This window comes from Hyla sarda, chromosome 9 (genome assembly GCF_029499605.1).
Source record: "Hyla sarda isolate aHylSar1 chromosome 9, aHylSar1.hap1, whole genome shotgun sequence".
Classification (NCBI taxonomy): domain Eukaryota; kingdom Metazoa; phylum Chordata; class Amphibia; order Anura; family Hylidae; genus Hyla; species Hyla sarda.
Genome location: NC_079197.1, coordinates 167,349,802 through 167,371,088, shown reverse-complemented (window position 1 = coordinate 167,371,088; position 21,287 = coordinate 167,349,802). Strand labels below are relative to the sequence as shown.

Here is a 21,287-nt window from a genome sequence, read left to right as displayed (position 1 = left end):
TGGCACGGTTCATTGCAGTAGTCGATGGCAGAGATGGCGTGACAGATGGGGCGAAAGGGCCAGCAGAAAGAGCACAGCTGTCCAGGGGAGCTTACGTTTGGCCCGAGATGAGAATAAGGGGCTGCAGGTGTTTCAGGAGGGGGTAGTGCTCGCAGCTGTCAGGGACCAATGTGTGGGCTCTCCTCACAGAGAGACGTGACAGGATCGAGTGTGCCCCGGGGAACAATAACAATGGAACATCAAGAATGGTTCTCCGGAGTGATCTGTTTACATGGGGGGCATTATTTATAGGGCCTGGTTCATCAAACTAAGGACCTTCAGCTGTTGCAAAACTACAACTCCCAGCATGCCCGGACAGCCGTTGGCTGTCTGGGCATGCTGGGAGTTGTAGTTTTGCAACAGCTGGGGGCACAGTTTGAAGACCACTGGTATACAGAGACACATTCTATTCTAGCTCCTTCCATGACCTACGAGTATCTTGGTTTTTGGACTTCATGGCAAACAATTAAAGGGGTTATCCAGAAAAAAAAAAAAACTTTTTTTTTATATATATCAACTGGCTCCAGAAAGTTAAACAGATTTGTAAATTACTTCTATTAAAAAATCTTAATCCTTTCAGTACTTATGAGCTGTTGAAGTTGAGCTGTTCTTTTCTGTCTAAGTGCTCTCTGATGACACCTGTCTCGGGAACTGTCCAGAGTAGAAGCAAATCCCCATAGCAAACCTATTCTGCTCTGTGCAGTTCCCGAGACAAGCAGAAATGTCTGCAGAGAGCACTGGTTCCAGACAGAAAACAACAACAACTCCACTTCAGCAGCTGATAGATATTGAAAGGATTAAGATTTTGTTATTGAAGTAATTTGCAAATCTGTTTAACTTTCTGGAGCCAGTTTTTTTTCCTGGAATACCCCTTTAATAGAAAGAAAGGGGGGGGGGGGGGTGCCAAAAGCAAATGGCAAATATTTCCACACTGGGCCACAAAAAATGCTCGCAACGCCTTTCACGTCAAAAGAATCTCAATTTTTTTAAAAGGCATATTTTCTCCATTCTTTCCGTAAGTGAAGGTTACAGTGTAGGTCATTTAAATTTAGCAAAAAAAAAAAACATTCTTTTGTGCATGACTGGAATATATTTTATATATACACATACATATACATATATACACACAGCTGATGGCAGAAGCGGGAAAACCCAATTTCCTGTTGAGCGACCAGGAGACCTGTGTCCACTCTCAGCTTTGGGGTACGTTCACACGCACGTGCAGATTTTTTCTTTGTTTCTAATAAATTATATAGATGTTTTTTTTTTTTTTTTTTTTCGGATGGGCTTATCTATGTATGTATACATGTAGCATTGCATACGGTCAATTTACGCACCCTGAAATGTAACAGCAGAGCCCAGACAGTTAAATCATATTTAACCTTGACTGGCGGCAGGATGTTTAAAACTCCCGGACAATCTCTGCGGCCCGAGAATAACACGATCAAAAGATGTATTGGATGTTCCATGTGGGATGTCCTGATACTGACAATCTCCGCAGACAGTTAAATCATATTTAACCATAACATTGGTCTGGTGGCAGGATGTTTAAAAGTCTTGGGCAATCCTCGCAGCCCGAGAATTATAAGATAAGAAGATGATGATGTACCAGAAGACCCATGTCGGATGTCCTGATACCGACAATCTAAGCAGCCCATAAGTAAAGCTGCAGAGCCCGGACAGTTAAATCATATTTAAATGGGCACTGTCATGAAAACTAATTTTTGCTATTGTACTTTTTATGGTAAATAAAATAAACTTTCTAATGTACTTTGTTTAAAAAAATGAAGTTTTCTATGTTTTATTTGTGTTTAAAAAAAGCTGCCACTAGGTGTCTCCCTACTTGTCCAGAGTACATTTCCCCCCCCCCCCCATCTCTTGCACAGACTTTGGACTCTTGCTGGCCTGGCACAAGTCCAAAAATCAGGAAATGCAGTCTGGAGTGCTGAGGGGAGTGTGTGTGCAGCCCTAGCCAATGATAGCTTATCTCACACTGAACTGCTCTGGGCTGTGTGTAGCAGAGTGAGGGAGGAAGTTCTCCCCTGTATGGCTTCAGATGATGTCACGCCTGCTGGGGTACACCCCTTCCCAGTCAGATTTTTTATTTACCAAAAACAACAAAAATTAGTTTTAATAAGAGTGCCCATTTAATGTTTTGCCAAGATGTACAGCATACAAAAAGTTTTTGTATCTGACAGTGCCCATTTAAACAGATATCCCGACGCCTGGATCGGAGTTACGCTTTAAATCTGCTGCATTAAAGGGGTTATCCATGAAAAAACATTTTTTTTATATCAACTGGCTCCAGAAAGTTAAACAGATTCGTAAATTACTTCTATTAAAAAATCTTAATCCTTTCAGTACTTATGAGCTGTTGAAGTTGAGTTGTTCTTTTCTGCCTAAGTGCTCTCTGATGACACCTGGGGAACTGTCCAGAGTAGAAGCAAATCCCCATAGCAAACCTCTTCTACTCTGTGCAGTTCCCGAGACAAGCAGAGATGTCAGCAGAGAGCACTGTTGCTAGACAGAAAAGAACAACTCAACTTCAGCAGCTGATAATTATTGGAAGGATTAAGATTTTTTAATAGAAGTAATTTACAAATCCGTTTAACTTTCTGGAGCCAGTTGATATATCTATATATAAAAAAAGTTTTTTCCTCTAATATCCCCTTTAAATCCACAGCGTGAAATCTGCAGAGGATCAAGTAGGTGGGAATGTATCCCTACAGCTTCACGGCAGAGGCATAAGCTTCTATACTTCCACTTCTGGCTACTCAGGGGTTAACGGCTCCTCCACCTGAAATTCTTCATAGTCCTTGAAAAGTTCTTTTCACAGTTAACGAAATTCCCTCCTGACCTTTCCTTCTGTTTACCCTAAAAGTAACCATAGAGAGAGGAGGCATTGTGGTACTGCTAATGGGAGGTTTATATGGCCAGAGATCAGGTATTTATCACAGAGCAGCCATGCAAAACCCTACAACATCTACACGGGCCATGGACACGTGACCGGCCCTAGAAAGAACGATCCCATTCACCGGGCGCTGGAAGGAATGCTACAGACCTCAAAAAACCTTGACTTTCCATCGTAGGGGTGGACGGGAGCGGCAGGGCTCCCAAAATTCCTGCACAAATACACTGTGTATAGACAGGACATAGTTACAAAATATTAGGGATCGACCGATTATCGGTTTGGACGATATTATCGGCCGATATTCACGATTTTGGACGTTATCGGTATCAGCAATTATCCTGCTGATAATGCGATACTGCCCCGCCCCCCACACTGCACCGCCAACCCCCCACCGCATCCCACCGCACCGCCCTGGCCAGAGACCGCCACCGCCCCTTCCCCATTGCCTCCCCCCTCCCTGGTTTTATAATTACCTGTTCCCGGGGTCCGCGCTACTTCTGGCTCCTGCTGCGTCCTGCATTACGCTGTGCACAGCGCAATGACGAGTGACGTCCTCAACGCGACGCCACCGTCAGTGCGCACAGTGACAGTTCAGGACGCCGCTGGAGCCAGAAGTAGTGCGGACCCTGGGAACAGGTAATTATAAAACCGGGGAGGGGGGAGGCAATGGGGCAGCGGCGGTGGTTGAACTAAGGACCGGCAGGGGGAGAGAAGCGGGCAGCGGCGGTCTCTGGCCAGAGGATAGGTGAGGGGGGTAGCAGTGGTTGGACTCGGCAGGGGGGGGGGGGGTGGTTAGAGGTGCTGAAATAGCCGATAACTTATACCAATATTCCGGTATAAGCTATCGGCCTTAAAAGGGAACCAATCATCAGATTTTACCCTATATACAGGGTAAAATCTTTATTTTCACCATACCCGGGGGACGCTCCTGCCCCCAGGGATGGTGAAGATATGAAGTTATAAACTAGTCACCGCCGGCGCCGCCGTAAGAAGTCACCTGGGCGGGGAGCTCTTCTCACCTACCCCCCGTTCTTCGGCCGGGAGCGACGCCCCCTCCGCTTGATTGACGGGCCGCGTCATCACTCTGCTCCGTCTGTTCAGTGAGAGGAACGATGACGCGGCCCATCAATCAAGCGGAGGGGGCGTGGCTCCCGGCCGAAGAACGGGGGGTAGGTAAGAAGAGCTCCCCGCCCAGGTGACTACTTACGGCGGCGGCGGTGACTAGTTTATAACTTCATATCTTCACCATCTCTGGGGGCAGGAGCGTCCCCCGAGAATGGTGAAAATAAAGATTTTACCCTATATAACGCTTTACCAAGCATTCTATAGGGTAAAATCTGATGATTGGTTCCCTTTAAAGTCCACATATTATCGGTATCAACCCTTAAAAAAAAAAAAAAAAAAAAAAAAAATCGATATCGGTCGATCCCTAGAAAATATTATCTATTGATCCATCTAAAACCCATCTGCAACTAAACAAGCAGGACTGCAGTATAAAGCATGGTGGATGGATAAAGCAGCAGACCGAGCCTATGACTCTAGGACAGGGTTTCCCAACCAGGGCACCTCCAGCTGTTTCAAAACTACAACTCCCAGCATGCCCGGACAGCCGTTGGCTGTGCGGGCATGCTGGGAGTTGAAGTTTTGCAACAGCTGGAGGCACCCTGGTTGGGAATTACTATTATGCTCAGACCCGGATCCTCAGTTCACCTGAAGTTACACCGACACAGTCTTTTATATGAGGGGAAATTTTTTTTTAAAATTATGACTGTGAAGAAGAACACAAACAATATTCCACTGGGGAAGCAGAAGATTTTTTTTTCTTTTTTTTTTTTTATGGAAAGTTCCTTTCAAGAAACTATTGTTGGCATCGCCGCCATCCCTGTCTGTTTTGTAAGTGTTGCCATTATATGATTACATAATTGTTTGTGTACGATCACGGGCCGAGTCATGTGTGGGGCAACACCAGTGCCCCACCAGGGTATCACCTGCTCCTGACCTCTGGCCTATTTAATTCTAAATTATAGATACACACACACATATACACACACACACACACACACACACATATATACACGCACACACGCGCCAGGCACCCACGGGGGGCGCAGCATTGTTCTGGCCAAAGAAGAGCCCTGCACGGGTGCTTGCTTGTTCACTAATGGAGACCCAGGACACTTGTCACCAGATCCCCAGACAAGCGAGCACCACTTTCACCTGTGTTCCCACAGGCGCATACAGTTGAAAGCTGCCTGTCAGTGTAGTAGGCCGCAGGACCTGCAGCCTACTACACTGACAGGAGACCGTGACTTCTGCCCCCACGCGGGGTAGGTGCTATGACATCAATCATCGGCACCTGCACTGTGGAGGCGGAAAGACACAGGGCGGATGTACTGGAGATCGCTGCGCTGGACGGAGGTGAGCATGAGTTTTTTTGCTAACCTAATTACCTACCTATATACCTGGGTACCTATTTAGCTATCTACTTACGAATTGATTTACCTACAAGGGGGAGGATTGATCTACCTACAAGGGGGAGGATTGATCTACCTAGCTATAAGAAGGGAACTACCTAATAAGAGAACTACTAGGGGAAATACCAACCTAAATAGGGAGCTTCCTGACTACTGTGGGGATAACCTACCCACTTTTCGGTTATGTTCACACGGTGAAATTTACGCAATTATGCTAGACTTTCGTTCAGCAAAGTTCTGAATGACCGCTGCGGAAATTTCTCTGTCTAAGTGGGAATCCGGAATCGGATTGAAAGTAAATTCCAGAATAAATTCCGGCGGGATTCGGCACAAACATTCCACCGTGTGAACGTGGGCTTACTGTGCAGGACGACAAATGGGGGCTTGACGGTCCGAGACAGATGGAGAAGAAAAGAGAACGATGTCCAGCGAGTTGTATCGTGTAACAGCTGGAGGCACATTGTTTGGAAACACACTGCCCTAAAGGTTTGTTTCCACTTAGATTTTGGAGAATATTTGGTTTCATGCCTTTAAAAAAAAAAAAAAAAAAAAAAGTAAATTTACATAAATAATTAAATAAAATATTCCTATGGCTCATAGCAGTAGGTCCCCGGTCTGCAGGGACAGTGGAGCAACAAAGCTGATGGTAGTTACTGCCCACAGCCCAGGGCCCGCGCTTCCCCTTTGCTGTCCTCCTGCGCCGCTCCTCGCTGCACTGACATCAGCCGACCATTTCTTTCAAAGTGGTCCAAACCAGTAACCAGTGGCTGCCATTACTGATTTTTTTTTTTTTGGAGTACCCTCTGGAGAACTGCTAAGTACCCCTGAGGATACTTGCACCCCAAGTTGAGAACCACTGATCTAAAGGGTTAAAGCTTCATAGACTGTTATACCTTCATGATTTAAATCTACGTCATTTCGTGTTATTGTATTCCAAAAATATATGTCATAGGGTGGGAATGGGTAAAGCGGCGATTCGGGAGGAAGCAGTTGGAGAACACTGGCGTAACTCGGAAGCGATTCACGACAATTCTGAATAGTCTCATGATGGGGGAGATTTATCAAAACCTGTCTAGAGGATAAGTTGCTGTGTTGCCCATAGCAACCGATCAGATTGCTTCTTTCATTTTTCAGAGGCCTTTTCAAAAATGAAAGCAGCGATCTGATTGGTTGCTATGGGCAACTCAGCAACTTTTCCTCTGGACAGGTTTTGATAAATCTCCCCAATGGTGTAGTCTTCCTTTATGCCCGTGTCTAACTTGGCTGGGTGACAACTAGAGATGAGCGAACTTACAGTAAATTCGATTCGTCACGAACTTCTCGGCTCGGCAGTTGATGACTTTTCCTGCATAAATTAGTTCAGCTTTCAGGTTCTCCCGTGGGCTGGAAAAGGTGGATACAGTCCTAGGAGACTCTTTCCTAGGACTGTACCCACCTTTTCCAGCCCACCGGAGCACCGGAAAGCTGAACTAATTTATGCAGGAAAAGTCAGCAACCGCCGAGCTGAGAAGTTCGTGACGAATCGAATTTACTGTAAGTTCGCTCATCTCTAGTGACAACCAAGATGGCCGCTAAACACAGGTTTCTCAACCGGCTTTCCTAGACTTACTCAGTAATACCCCTGCCAGATTACGGGCTATGTATTCTAAACGGTGCCATATAGAGATGAGCGAACTTACAGTAAATTCGATTCATCACGAACTTCTCGGCTCGGCAGTTGATGGCTTTTCCTGCATAAATTAGTTCAGCTTTCAGGTGCTCCCGTGGGCTGGAAAAGGTGGATACAGTCCTAGGAGACTTTTTCCTAGGACTGTATCCACCTTTTCCAGCCCACCGGAGCACCTGAAAGGTTAACTAATTTATGCAGGATAAGTCGTCAACTGCCGAGCCGAGAAGTTCGTGATGAATCGAATTTACTGTAAGTTTGCTCATCTCTAGTGACAACCAAGATGGCCGCTAAACACAGGTTTCTCAACCTGCTTTCCAAGACTTACTCAGTAATACCCCTGCCAGATTAGGGGCTATGTATTCTAAACGGTGCCATAAAACAATTCAGCGCCAAAACTATAATAAAAAAAATATATAATAATTTGTCGGAAAAATACGCAGAAATCCGGAGCCATTCATTGTGACGTGGCCTCGGCTCCCGATGTTCCCTGTCAGTGAATTTTATGGCTGTTTATAGCTTACATCATACGCCACTATATCATCCGCTCGTCTTTCGCTTACGGACACGACAGACACACGCATGGAAAAGGCCTGAGAGTCCCCGCGCGTCTGCAGAAGTATGCGCTTCCCCGAGCCTTCCTTTACCCATTGTTTACGTGGATATACAGATGTTCCTTCGCCAAGTGATAATTAGATAGCGCACAACAAACACTGCGCAGGAATAGCAAAGAGAGAGAGAGAGAGATGGCTGCAGGGCAGAGATAGTCACAGGGTGGTGGATGGGGATGATGGGGAGATATGGAGATGGGGGGTTGGGGTTGGGGGGGGGGGAGGGAACGAGATGTGGTTATTTCTTGTAGGATGGCGATGGCGGGCGGCTTGTGCCCACTTGAAATGACGGATAAGCTACTGGAGAGGTCCTGGGGGTTAAGTGGGTCTTTGTAGACAGGATACTACAGTGCGCTATGGCAGAGCTGTAGGCGGAGGGGACCCGCAGGTGAAGCTACACGGACCGGCACTGTTATATAGCCGCCATTACCCTACAAGGGGAGGGTTGTTTTCTTCTACAAAGACTGTAGGGACCTCCATTCCTAGTTTAGAAGATGACCGCAGAGATACCCATGTGAGACCCCTTCTCATTTTATACCTATGCCATGCCAGCGGGTGGCGCCAGGGCAAACTGCGGAGAAAAAAAGTATATACAAGTAATATCAGACTGCAGACCTCCAGCTGTTGCAAAACTACAACTCCCAGCATGCCCGGACAGCCGAAGGCTGTCCGGGCATGCTGGGAGTTGTAGTTTTGCAACAGCTGGAGGCCCACAGTTTGGAGACCACTATTCTGTACTGTATATATAAGGCCACACAGGGGCAATAGTTGCAAAGACCCAGCTGGTATTATTAGGGAAATGTTACCTGTTTCCTGTATACTAGGGATCGACCGATATTTATTTTTTTAGGGCCGATACCGATAACTTGTTAACTTTGAGGCTGATAGCCGATAATTTATACCGACATTCCGGTATAAGGTAATTGCCGATAGTGATAATGTCAAAAATCGTGCATATCGGCCGATAATATCGGCCAAACCGATAATCGGTCGATCCCTACTGTATACCACTATTATGTAAGCACAATATGGCAGTTTTATATGTCCAATATTAAATTGGCACTGTTATAGGTGACTACATGGTAGCATCATAGGAGTACTGTATGGCGGTACTATATAGCATTATTTATAGCTTTATTCAAGTTCTAAACAGCAGTGTTATGACAATACTAAGTATGCACTACATGGCAACATCATAAAAGCAAAGTATGGTGGTACTATATAGGATACCGTATAGCTTTATTTGAGCACTAAATAGCAATGTTATGACGATATGTATGCACTACATGGCAATATCATAAGAGCACTGTATGGTGGTACTATAAAGGATGCCGTATAGTTTTATTTATGCACTAAATAGCAATGTTATGATGATATGTATGCACTATGTGACGTCACGAGGGGGCGGGCATGATGTCACGAGGGGCGGCCCTGAACACGGAAGCCCGCACACAGCGCTCGCAACAATAAACTTCCGGACGCTGGGGAGCGGAGCTCCGGAAGCAGGGCAGCGGAGTACCCCTTTAAAGGAGCGGAAGGATCCATCACCGGCGGTCGGTTGGAGGCATCATCAAAAAACGTAAGTAAATAATTCTATGTGAAGGGAGGGGGTGTAATTAAGCAGGGGGGAGGGCGTGAAATTAAGGGGGGGGGAGAGAGACTGTGTAATTAAGGGGGGGGGGGGAGGGAGTGAAATTAAGGGGGGGGGGGAACGGGTGTAATTAAGGGGGGGAGGGAGGGGGGTGTAATTAAGGGGGGGGAGGGAGGGGGGTGTAATTAAGGGGGGGGGGGGGGGCTAAACAAAGGGTCCTCCCCGGGTGCCAAATGCTCTAGGTACACCCCTGGTACTGGTATGTGTTTACTGTATAGCACTATTAGGTGTGCACTGCTTGGCATAATGACATGGGCACCTTATGGCGATACCACTTAGGGAACGGTATGGCTTCAGTATATGAGCTCCGCATAGCTGTTCTATTCTGGCACTGTTATGCGTTCCCTGTTTGGCACCATCATGTGTGCAATATCAGCAGTATTCTATAGACACTCTTTGGCGATACTATTTAGGGGATTGTAAAGCCTCATTATTTGAGCTCTACATAGCGACATTTTTCAGTATCCTGTGTTTGCTGTATGGCATTATTAGGCACGTATTCTACGGTATTATAATACGTGCACAGTATGGTACCGTTACGTGGGAGAAAGCTTGGATAGAAAGGGCTGACGCAGGATAAGAATAAGTAATTGGAGAAACGCACGGAGACAACCGTAGGGTACCACAGATCACGACACGGGATCAGCCGAGTGTGAAGATTTTATAGACATATTAATGATAGCTATAGGCGGTATATAAAGACTGATGAGAGAAGACGGCACAGGAACAGCAGACACGAGTGTTAATAACACCGCAGGGGCGCGAGGGGGGTGAGTGCAGGTTAATACGACAATATTGTAGGTTTATTGAGTAAGCAGAGTGCACATGGCGGAATAGCAGAGCTATACTCTGACATTGAAATGTGCGTGGAGGTTACAGGGGGACACAACGAGAAGAAAGCGGCTGAAGACAGGATACGGGGAGCTGGATAGACTATGTAGGATATAGATTAGAAGTAGAGATGAGCGAACTTACAGTAAATTCGATTCGTCACGAACTTCTCGGCTCGGTGGTTGCTGACTTTTCCTGCATAAATTAGTTCAGCTTTCCGGTGCTCCGGTGGGCTGGAAAAGGTGGATACAGTCCTAGGAAAGAGTCTCCTAGGACTGTATCCACCTTTTCCAGCCCACGGGAGCACCGGAAAGCTGAACTAATTTATGCAGGAAAAGTCATCAACTGCCGAGCCGAGAAGTTCATGACGAATCGAATTTACTGTAAGTTCGCTCATCTCTTATTAGAAGGGATATGGAGCATGATGGGCCCTGGGGTTACCACCTGGCGACCCTGTATTTTGGCGACCCTGACGGCATTTTTATATTAAAAATACCGGCAATGCAATGGCCGGTATTTATGCAACCAATCCTCCAACTCCCGGAATGTTGCACCATATACTATACCAGTGTTTCCAAACCAGAGTGCCTCCAGCTGTTGCAAAACTACAACTCCCAGCATGTCCGGACAGCCGTTGGCTGTCCGGGCATGCTAGGAGTTGTAGTTTTGCAACAGCTGGAGGCACCCCTGGTTGGGAAACACTGACCTATACTATATACTACTATATAGTCCAACATGCTGGGAGTTGTAGTTTTCGTTTTGGGGCAGCTGCTGAGCCACAGGCTGTATCAGGGCATGCTGGGAGTTGTAGTTAGTATCAAAAAGTCCCATCAAAACAAAAAATGGTCCTGTTAAAAACTACAGATCGGGGCACAAAAAATGAGCCTAGTAATTCCGCGTATAAGGAGAAATAAAAAAAAGTTATAGGGGTCAGAATAGGACAAAATTTCCCTCTGCATATGTGTATCCTGTGATGTCACGCATATATAATTAATTATGGAAGTTAGCATGGCCGGTATTTTTATTTTTGGAAAGAAAGGTGGCAACAGCTGGAGGCACCCCTGGTTGGGAAACACTGACCTATACTATATACTACTATATAGCCCAACATGTTGGGAGTTGTAGTTTTCGTTTGGGGCAGCTCCAGAGCCACAGGCTGTATCAGGGCATGCTGGGAGTTGTAGTTAGTAACTAACTGCAACCCCCAGAATTTAATTAAAAAATAAAAAGCGATCAAAAAGTCCCATCAAAACAAAAATGGTGCCATTAAAAACTACAGATCGGGGCGCAAAAAATGACCCTCATACATCCCCGTATAAGGGGAAATAAAAAAGTTATAGGGGTCAGAATAGGACAAAATTTCCCCTGCATATGTGTATCCTGTGATGTCACGCATATATAATTAATTATGCAAATTAACATGGCCGGTATTTATTTTTATTTTTTTGAAAGGTGGCGACCCTATTGGGCACAGATTTAGGGGGTGAGAACCCCAGCACCAGTCTGACATGCAGTATGACGTCATGATCCATCTACATAAGAGGATGTAGCAGAGCGGAGTTTGTGATGCGCCAAGATACGCTGTGACACAATCTGTGGTTTTTCCATGGAAAAGATAAATTTACCAGGTTACCATTTGCATAACAGACCGAAAACAGTTAACGACAGACTGAGCTCTGCTACATCTGTATATAAACATAGCAAAGGCATGCCGTGGAGCGAGCGGAGGGCGCTCACGAGGCTTTTATTAACTTACTGGTGATGGATGAGATGAAAACATGGAGATTATATTGTGTTATTACCAGGAAGCTAGAAGGGTGTAGTGCGGCGAGGAATAGCAGAGTGTAGTGCGGCGAGGAATAGCAGAGTGTAGCCATGTTAGATCATTTCAAACTAGAACTGGGCACTAGTGTAGGAATGGCATACCTAGGGTTTATTATGGCGTTGGACAGTCCTGTTCTGCAGGGTTTAGTGATACTACGGAATAGCAGAGGGTAGATATAGCAGAGCCAGAGTACAGGAGAGGAAGGATGTAGTGATTTACAATTGTGTATTAGGAATCCTATTATCCTAGAATATGAATGGAAGTCATCGCTGTCATGGTCAGCTCGGTACAGCAGGGTGGACACTGCGGAATAGCAGAGCAGTCATAGTGGAATTAAGGCTGCGTTCACACCACGTTTTTGCAATACAGTTCCCGGATCAGGTTTTTGATGAAAAACTGATTCCTCAAAACCTGACTAAGGCTGGTTTCACACCACGTTTTGTTAAATACGCTTCCCGTATACGGCTGGGAGGAGGGGTGGGCGGGGCTTAATCGCGGCGCCCGGACTCAGCCGTATTTGGGAACCGTATTTAATGTATGTCTATGAGCCGACCGGAGTGAACCGCAGCCTTCGGTCGGCTTCGTCTTCGGCCGTATGCGGTTTCCCGACCACAGGCAGAAATGTGGTCGACCGTGTTTTTGCCTACGGTCAGGAAACCGCATACGGCCGAAAACGAAGCCGACTGAAGGCTGCGGTTCACTCCGGTCGGCTCTTAGACATACATTAAATACGGTTCCCGAATACGGCTGGGTGCGGGCGCCGTGATTAAGCCCCGCCCACCCCTCCTCCCAGCCGTATACGGGAACCGTATTTAACAAAACGTGGTGTGAACCCAGCCTAAACTGTATCAAAAAGTGTGTACAAATTTCAACCCGTATACAGTTAAAAACCGTATACGGTTTGAAAAAATGATGTCCGGTTGCATCCGTTTTTTAAGAAAAAAAACGTATACGTTTTTAACTTTTCACTCCATTTTGAATAAAGTTTCCATTGTTTGATTGAAATTCCAAGAATAAAAACTGTGCAAAGTCAAAAACCTATGGTGAAAACTGAATGGAACTGTACGCACATACGGGTCTGTACGGTTCCCATTGACTCCCATATTAAAAAAAAAAAAACGTATGCGGTTGCTGTACGGTTGTTAAACCGGAGTCAAAACCGTGGTTGACCACGTTTTTGTCTCTGGTTTAAAAACCGTACTGCAACCACATACGTTTTTTTTTTTTAACATGGACGTCAATGGGAAACGCACATGTATATGGTTTTTACTTTGCACAGTTTTTTTTCTTTTAAATTTCAATCAAACAAGTGAAACTTTATTCATAATGGAGTGAAAAATTAAAAACGTTCACGTTTTTTTTCTTAAAAACTGATGCAACCGGACATCATTTATTAAATCGTATACAGATTTTAACTCTATATGGGTTAAAATTTGTACACACGTTTTGATACAGTTTAGTCCGGTTTTGAGGAATCCGTTTTCCATCAAAAATCTGATACGGGAACTGTATTGCGAAAACGTGGTGTGAATACAGCCCAGGATGTAGTGCAGTGGTCTTCAACCTGCGGACCTCCAGATGTTGCAAAAATACAACTCCCAGCATGCTCGGAGACCACTGATGTAGTGATTTATCATTGTGAATGTGTGAAGCAAGAAAAAAAGGGCATAATGCGGATAACTGTGGAGCTATGGGGTCTGGTAAGGAATAGCAGAGCGGATGTCGTGATTTATCATTGGGACTCGGTGCAAGAATTGGTAGCAATGGATCACAATGTGGCGAGGGTCATTACACTGCAACACGGAATAGCTGGGGCCAGTTATGGCTGAGTTAAGTGACGGCAGTGAAAGAATGGCGATAGGTTGGGCTGTATTTGTGTGCGGAATAGCAGAGTCGTACAGTTATAGCGGAGTTAAAAAAACGAAATAAAAGATATAGCGTGAAGAGAGGGGGGATAAGTGCAGCCATTGACATTGGAACAGCAGAGCGTAGTTATAGCCGAGTGCATTGACAAGGCTGGGTCCTCACACTAGGTCAGTACGGCTCTACAGCTGTTGTAAAACTACAACTCCCATTATGCACTGACTGCCTGAAGATAGTTATAGCTGAGCTGGACTGGGCCAGTGCATTGACAACAAAGGGGGTGTCATCCCACTAGGTCAATGTTCCCCAACCTGCTGCCGAACTACAACTCCCATCATGCCATGACTGCCTGAAGATAGTTATAGCCGAGATGGATTGTGCTAGAGCATTGACAAGGCTGACACTACAACCAGGGGGTCATCGCACTAGGTCAGTGTCACCCAACCTGCTGCATAACTACAACTCCCATCGTGCCCTAACAACATGAATATACTTATAGCGGAGTTGGACTGTGCCAGTGCTGACACTACAACCAGGGGGGTCAACACACCGGGTTAGTGCTGTTGCATAACTACAACTCCCATCATGCCCTGACAGCCTGAGTGTAGTTATAGCTGAGTTGGACTGTGACAAAGCCGACGCTACAACAAGGGGTCAACACCCTAGGTTAGTGCTGTTGCATAACTACAACTCCCATCATGCCCTGACAGCCTGAAGATACTTATAGCTGAGTTGGACTGTGACAAAGCCTAGGTTAGTGCTGTTGCAGAACTACAACTCCCATCATGCCCTGACAGCCTGAAGATTATAGCTGAGTTGGACTGTGACAAAGCCGACACTACAACACGGGGTCAACACCCTAGGTTAGTGCTGTTGCATAACTACAACTCCCATCATGCCCTAACAATATGAAGATACTTATAGCTAAGTTGGACTGTGCCAGTGCTGACACTACAATCAGGGGGGGGTCAACACACCGGGTTAGTGCTGTTGCATAACCACAACTCCCATCATGCCCTGACAGTCTGAGTGTAGTTCTAGCTGAGTTGGACTGTGACAAAGCCGACACTACAACCAGGGGGTCATCCCACTAGGTCAGTGTCTCCATAACCTCTTACAGAACTACAACTCCCATCATGCCCTGACAGCCTAAAGATACTTATAGCTGAGTTGGACTGTGACAAAGCCTAGGTTAGTGCTGTTGCATAACTACAACCCCCATCATGTCCTGACCGAGTGTAGTTATATCTGAGTTAGATAGTGACAAGGCTCACACTAAAACCAGGGGGGGGGGGTCAGTGTCCCCCTTAACCTGTAGTAAAACTACAACAGCTGTCAGGGCATGATGGGAGTTGTAGTTTTGCAACAGCTGGAGAGCCACAGGTTGTGGGGAGACCCTGCATTAGATGATGGATACACAGCAGTGCCCAATGCATATCCACCAAGGCAGCAATACCTCTAGGACAGTGGTCTCAAACTGTGGCCCTCCAGAGGTTGCAAAACTACAACTCCCAGCATGCCCGGACAGCCAACAGCTGTCCGGGCATGCTGGGAGTTGTAGTTTTGCAACCTCTGGAGGGCCACTGTTTGAGACCCCTGCTCTAGGACTAGGAAATAACCTCTAGGACTGACAGCAATGATTGGTGCCCCCCCACCACCCAAGTTTATGGACCCCCCCCATAAGAAGCCAGTTGTCTCTGCACTCACCTTGCAGGGTAGATTGTCAGCTCCTGTGGTTCCCCTGCAGTGTCTGGGAGTCTCCCTCTGCTCTGTCACTGCAGTGTCTCTGTGTATGTGTCTTGTCTGTCTCTCCTCCCTCTGTCCATGACGTTCCTCCATCTCTCCACCCTCTTCTCTCCACCCTCTTCTCTTCTCCTGGCACAGATCAGCCCCCCAGCACCCCCCTGATGATGCCCCATTGCCCCCACCTTGCAGGAGCTGACCCCTATGTTGCTGCCCACCCCCCTTTGCATTAGTTTTCACTCCTCTCTATATATCCCTCTCATCCCCAGACATCCCCCATCACTCCTCCTCCTGTTTACCTCCATTCTCCTCTCCCTCCCTCCTGCATGTCTTATGTCTTATCACCCCCCCCTGCCCTTTCTCCTCTCCACCTGATCCCTATCACCTGGGTTCTCATTGCAGTGTATACAGCTACTTGTCCACGCTGGGAGTTGTAGTAGAAAACGAATACAGTCCTTGAGTCTTTACTTTTTTTTAAGTTATATCGGTTTCTGGGAAAGCTGGGTGAAGAGCAGTAAGGCGGATAAGTAAGATCCGAGGAGGGGGTTGGGTCACCCTGCTTTACCATATTCCTAAAAGGCAAACCTGCCCAGTTATGTAATGATAAGTTGTCCGGTGCTCATGATTAGGCAAATTTGCCACTCAGGATCCTGGGAAAGCTTGGAAATGACTAATACAGTGGCTACTGCAGATCCTAGAGCAGTGGTCTTCAACCTGCGGACCTCCAGATGTTGCAAAACTACAACTCCCAGCATGCCCGGACAGCCGTTGGCTGTCCGGGCATGCTGGGAGTTGTAGTTTTGCAACATCTGGAGGTCCGCAGGTTGGAGACCACTGTTCTAGAGTGTTGTCACCTTCCTTCACAATATTCCTGAAAGGCAAATCTGCCCAGTTATGTAATGATAAGTTGTCCGGTGCTCATGATTAGGCAAATTTGCCACTCAGGATCCTGGGAAAGCTTGGAAATTACTAATATGGTGGCTACGGCAGATCCTAGAGTGTTGTCACCTTCCTTCACAATATTCCTGAAAGGCAAACCTGCCCAGTTATGTAATGATATGTTGGCCGATGCTGATGATTAAGCAAATATATTTCCCTGTATGCCATTCAGAATACAGGGAAAGCTGAATAATGGTTAATTGGCTGCCAATGCAGATCCTAGGAGGTTGTTGGCCATCTATGCCATATACCTGAAGGGCAAATCTGCTTAGATATGTATTGATAAGTTGCCTGGTGCTCATGATTAAGCAAATTTGCCACTCAGGATCCTGGGAAAGCTTGGAAATGACTAATATGGTGGCTACGGCAGATCCTAGAGTGTTGTCACCTTCCTTCACAATATTCCTGAAAGGCAAACCTGCCCAGTTATGTAATGATATGTTGGCCGATGCTGATGATTAAGCAAATATATTTCCCTGTATGCCATTCAGAATACAGGGAAAGCTGAATAATGGTTAATTGGCTGCCAATGCAGATCCTAGGAGGTTGTTGGCCATCTATGCCATATGCCTGAAGGGCAAATCTGCTTAGATTTGTAATGATAAGTTGTCCGGTGCTCATGATTAAACAAATTTGCCACTCAGGATCCTGGGAAAGCTTGGTAATAACTAATATGGTGGCTACGGCAGATCCTGGAGTGTTGTCACCTTCCTTCACAATATTCCTGAAAGGCAAATCTGCCCAATTATGTAATGATATGTTGGCCGATGCTGATGATTAAGCAAATATATTTCCCTCTATGCCATTCAGCATACAGGGAAAGCTGAATAATGGTTAATAGGCTGCCATGGCAGATACTAAGAGGTTGTTGGCCATCTATGCCATATGCCTGAAGGTCAAATCTGCTTAGATATGTAATGATATGTTTCCCGGTGCTCATGTTTAAGCAAATTTGCTATTCAGGTTTCTGGAAAAGCTGGGTAATTGCTAATATGGCCACTACAGCAACTTCTAGTCGGTTGTCACCCATCTATGCCATATTTCTGAAGGGCAATGTACTTCTGCTCAGTTATGTACTGATATGTTGCCTGGTTTTTATGGTTAACCAAATGTGCCATTTCAGGATTCTGGGAAAGCTGAGTAATAGTTAATATGGCTGCTATGGCAGATCCTAGGAGGTTGTCAGCCACCTCTGCCATAACCCTAAAGGGCAAATCTGTCTAGTTATGTAATCATATGTTGCCTGATTCTGTGTGGTGAAATGATTAAGCCATTTAGGGTTCTGGTAAAGCTGGGTAATGCCCAGTGCGGCCACCATGACAGCTTTTAGGGGGTTATCACCCACTTATGCTATATCCCTGAAGGACAAATTTGTCAAGTTATGTGGTGATTTGTTGCTGGATACTGTTAGGCAATAAGATTAAGCCATTCAGGATTCTAGGAAAGCTGAGTGATAACTGATGTAGCTGCTACGGTAGCTCCTAGGGGGTTGTTACTCACCTTTGCTATATTTTTGAAGGCCAGATCTGACTAGTTATGCACTGATATTTTGTCTGCTTCTCATGATTAAGCTAATCTACCATTCAGGGTTCTGGAAAAGCTGAGTGGCAACCTCTGTGGTTGCTGTATTGGGTGGCAATCCCATATTTGTTGTATTGTACATAGTAATACATTGGGTTGTATATAAGGAAGACGTGGCTTTAAAAAATTGCACAACTTATGTAGTAAGCACTGATACAGCTTTTCTTGACTCCTGATCGGCAAGTCTGCTATGTTCACACCTGTGCTGTTTATTCAGTTGATCTTCATTAAAGCAGAACAGCAAAAATAAAATAAAATAAAATAAACACCAGCAACAGGGTGTCCCGCATTTTACTGGCGAAAATAGTGTATGGGAAAGCTGGGACTGCTGAGAGTCTGCTACAATGTATAAGTGCAGCTAAGTGATGCTATATAGGAAAGGCGGGGGTTAAAAATTAGTCACACGATTTGCTTAAGCGCCGATCCAGCTTTTCCAGCCACTTTGTCAAATACGATTTGCGCCCTGTACCTAGAACTGCCTTAAAATAATGTGGGAAAGCTGGGTCCCCTTATAGTCTGCTACAATGTGTCAGTGCAGACAAAATGTACCAGTCCGGTCAGCTCACAAAGGATTGTCTACACTGGATACAACTGTAACAGACCCTCAGCTTTGAGAGTGTTAGGGTTTGCTTCGCACTACCAAATTGCAAAGTGGAATCCGGGACTTCTGTGGTGACCACGGCTGCGGTGCCACTAATGGTGAGAGTGTAAGATAAAGTTCGTGATGCCAGGACACTGTTAACCTCCACAGTCTGAGGATGAGATAGCTTCTCCTGGGCCAGACGCGGGGTAATGAATACACCGATGCAAGGTTACAGATAACTAATTCCGCCTCAAATTAAAACCCATAGACTTCTATGGGATTCCGCACACCCATTCACACTTCTGAATTTCCGCAAGCGGAAATTCAGAAGTGTGAATGGGTATGCGGAATCCCATAAAAGTCTACGGGCTTTAAAGGGGTACCCTGGTGGAAAACAATTTTTTTTAAATCAACTGGTGCCAGACAGTTAAACAGATTTGTAAATTACTTCTATAAAAAAAAAAATCTTAATCCTTCCAGTACTTATCAGCTGCTGTATGCTTCACAGGAAGTTGAAAGTTCTTTTCAGTCTGACCACAGTGCTCTCTGCTGACACCTCTGTCCAAGTCAGGAACTGTCCAGAGTAGGAGCAAATCCCCATAGCAAACCTCTCCTGCTCTGGACAGTTCCTGTTATGGACAGAGGTGTCAGCAGAGAGAGCACTGTGGTCAGACTGGAAAGAACTACACAACTTCCTCTAGAGCATACAGTTGCTGATAAGTACTGGAAGGATTAAGATTTTTTAATAGAAGTAATTTACAAATCTGTTTAACTTTCTGGCACCAGTTGATTTAAAAAATAAAATAAAATTGTTTTCCACCGGAGTACCCCTTAACCCCTTAAGGACTCAGGGTTTTTCCATTTTTGCACTTTCGTTTTTTCCTCCTTACCTTTTAAAAATCATAACCCTTTCAATTTTCCACCTAAAAATCCATATTATGGCTTATTTTTTGCGTCGCCAATTCTACTTTGCAGTGACATTAGTCATTTTACCCAAAAATGCACGGCGAAATGGAAAAAAAAATCATTGTGCAACAAAATCGAAAAAAAAAAACGCCATTTTGTAACTTTTGGGGGCTTCCGTTTCTATGCAGTCCATATTTCGGTAAAAATGACACCTTATCATTATTCTGTAGGTCCATACGGTTAAAATGATCCCCTACTTATATAGGTGATTTTGTCGCACTTCTGGAAAAAAATCATAACTACATGCAGGAAAATGTATACGTTTAAAAATGTCATCTTCTGACCCCTATAACTTTTTTATTTTTCCACGTACGGGGCGGTATGAGGGATAATTTTTTGCGCCGTGATCTGAAGTTTTTATCGGTATGATTTCTGTTTTGATCGGACTTTTTGATCACTTTTTATTCATTTTTAATGGTATAAAAAGTGACCAAAATACGCTTTTTTGGACTTTGGAATTTTTTTGCGCGTACGCCATTGACCGTGCGGTTTAATTAATGATATATTTTTATAGTTCGGACATTTACGCACGCGGCGATACCACATATGTTTATTTTTATTTTTATTTACACTGTTTTATTTTTTTTTATGGGAAAAAGGGGGTGATTCAAACTTTTATTAGGGAAGGGGTTAAATGACCTTTATTAACACTTTTTTTTAACTTTTTTTTGCAGTGTTATAGGTCCCATAGGGACCTATAACACTGCACACACTGATCTCTCCTATAGGGACCTATAACACTGCACACACTGATCTCTTATACTGATCATTATTATCCCATAGGGACCTATAACACTGCACACACTGATCTCTTATACTGATCATTATTATCCCATAGGGACCTATAACACTGCACACACTGATCTCTTATACTGATCATTATTATCCCATAGGGACCTATTACACTGCACACACTGATCTCTCCCATAGGGACCTATAACACTGCACACACTGATCTCTTACACTGATCATTATTATCCCATAGGGACCTATAACACTGCACACACTGATCTCTTATACTGATCATTATTATCCCATAGGGACCTATAACACTGCACACACTGATCTCTTATACTGATCATTGTTATCCCATAGGGACCTATAACACTGCACACACTGATCTCTTATACTGATCATTATTATCCCATAGGGACCTATAACACTGCACACACTGATCTCTTATACTGATCATTGTTATCCCATAGGGACCTATAACACTGCACACACTGATCTCTTATACTGATCATTATTATCCCATAGGGACCTATAACACTGCACACACTGATCTCTTATACTGATCATTATTATCCCATAGGGACCTATAACACTGCACACACTGATCTCTTATACTGATCATTGTTATCCCATAGGGACCTATAACACTGCACACACTGATCTCTTATACTGATCATTATTATCCCATAGGGACCTATAACACTGCACACACTGATCTCTTATACTGATCATTATTATCCCATAGGGACCTATAACACTGCACACACTGATCTCTTATACTGATCATTGTTATCCCATAGGGACCTATAACACTGCACACACTGATCTCTTATACTGATCATTATTATCCCATAGGGACCTATAACACT

The 21,287-nt window shown here is 45.0% G+C and overlaps 1 protein-coding gene across 2 annotated transcripts in view; it reads right to left on the bottom strand.

The window, feature by feature from the left end:
• LOC130290918 (regulator of G-protein signaling 3-like) overlaps positions 1-15,704 on the bottom strand; it is an 82,004-nt gene extending 66,300 nt beyond the window's left edge. Inside the window, exon 1 of one of the 2 annotated variants that reach the window (XM_056539154.1) lies at positions 15,579-15,704. Coding sequence is in view for 1 of the 2 variants with exons in the window: in XM_056539153.1 (XP_056395128.1) it covers positions 6,318-6,323 (6 nt within the window). In the remaining variant the exon portion in view is untranslated. Of the gene's footprint in view, positions 1-6,317; positions 6,461-15,578 lie in introns of those variants that run through there. The other variant, XM_056539153.1, reaches the window with a different exon arrangement.
• Between the last annotated feature and the right edge of the window lie 5,583 nt (positions 15,705-21,287).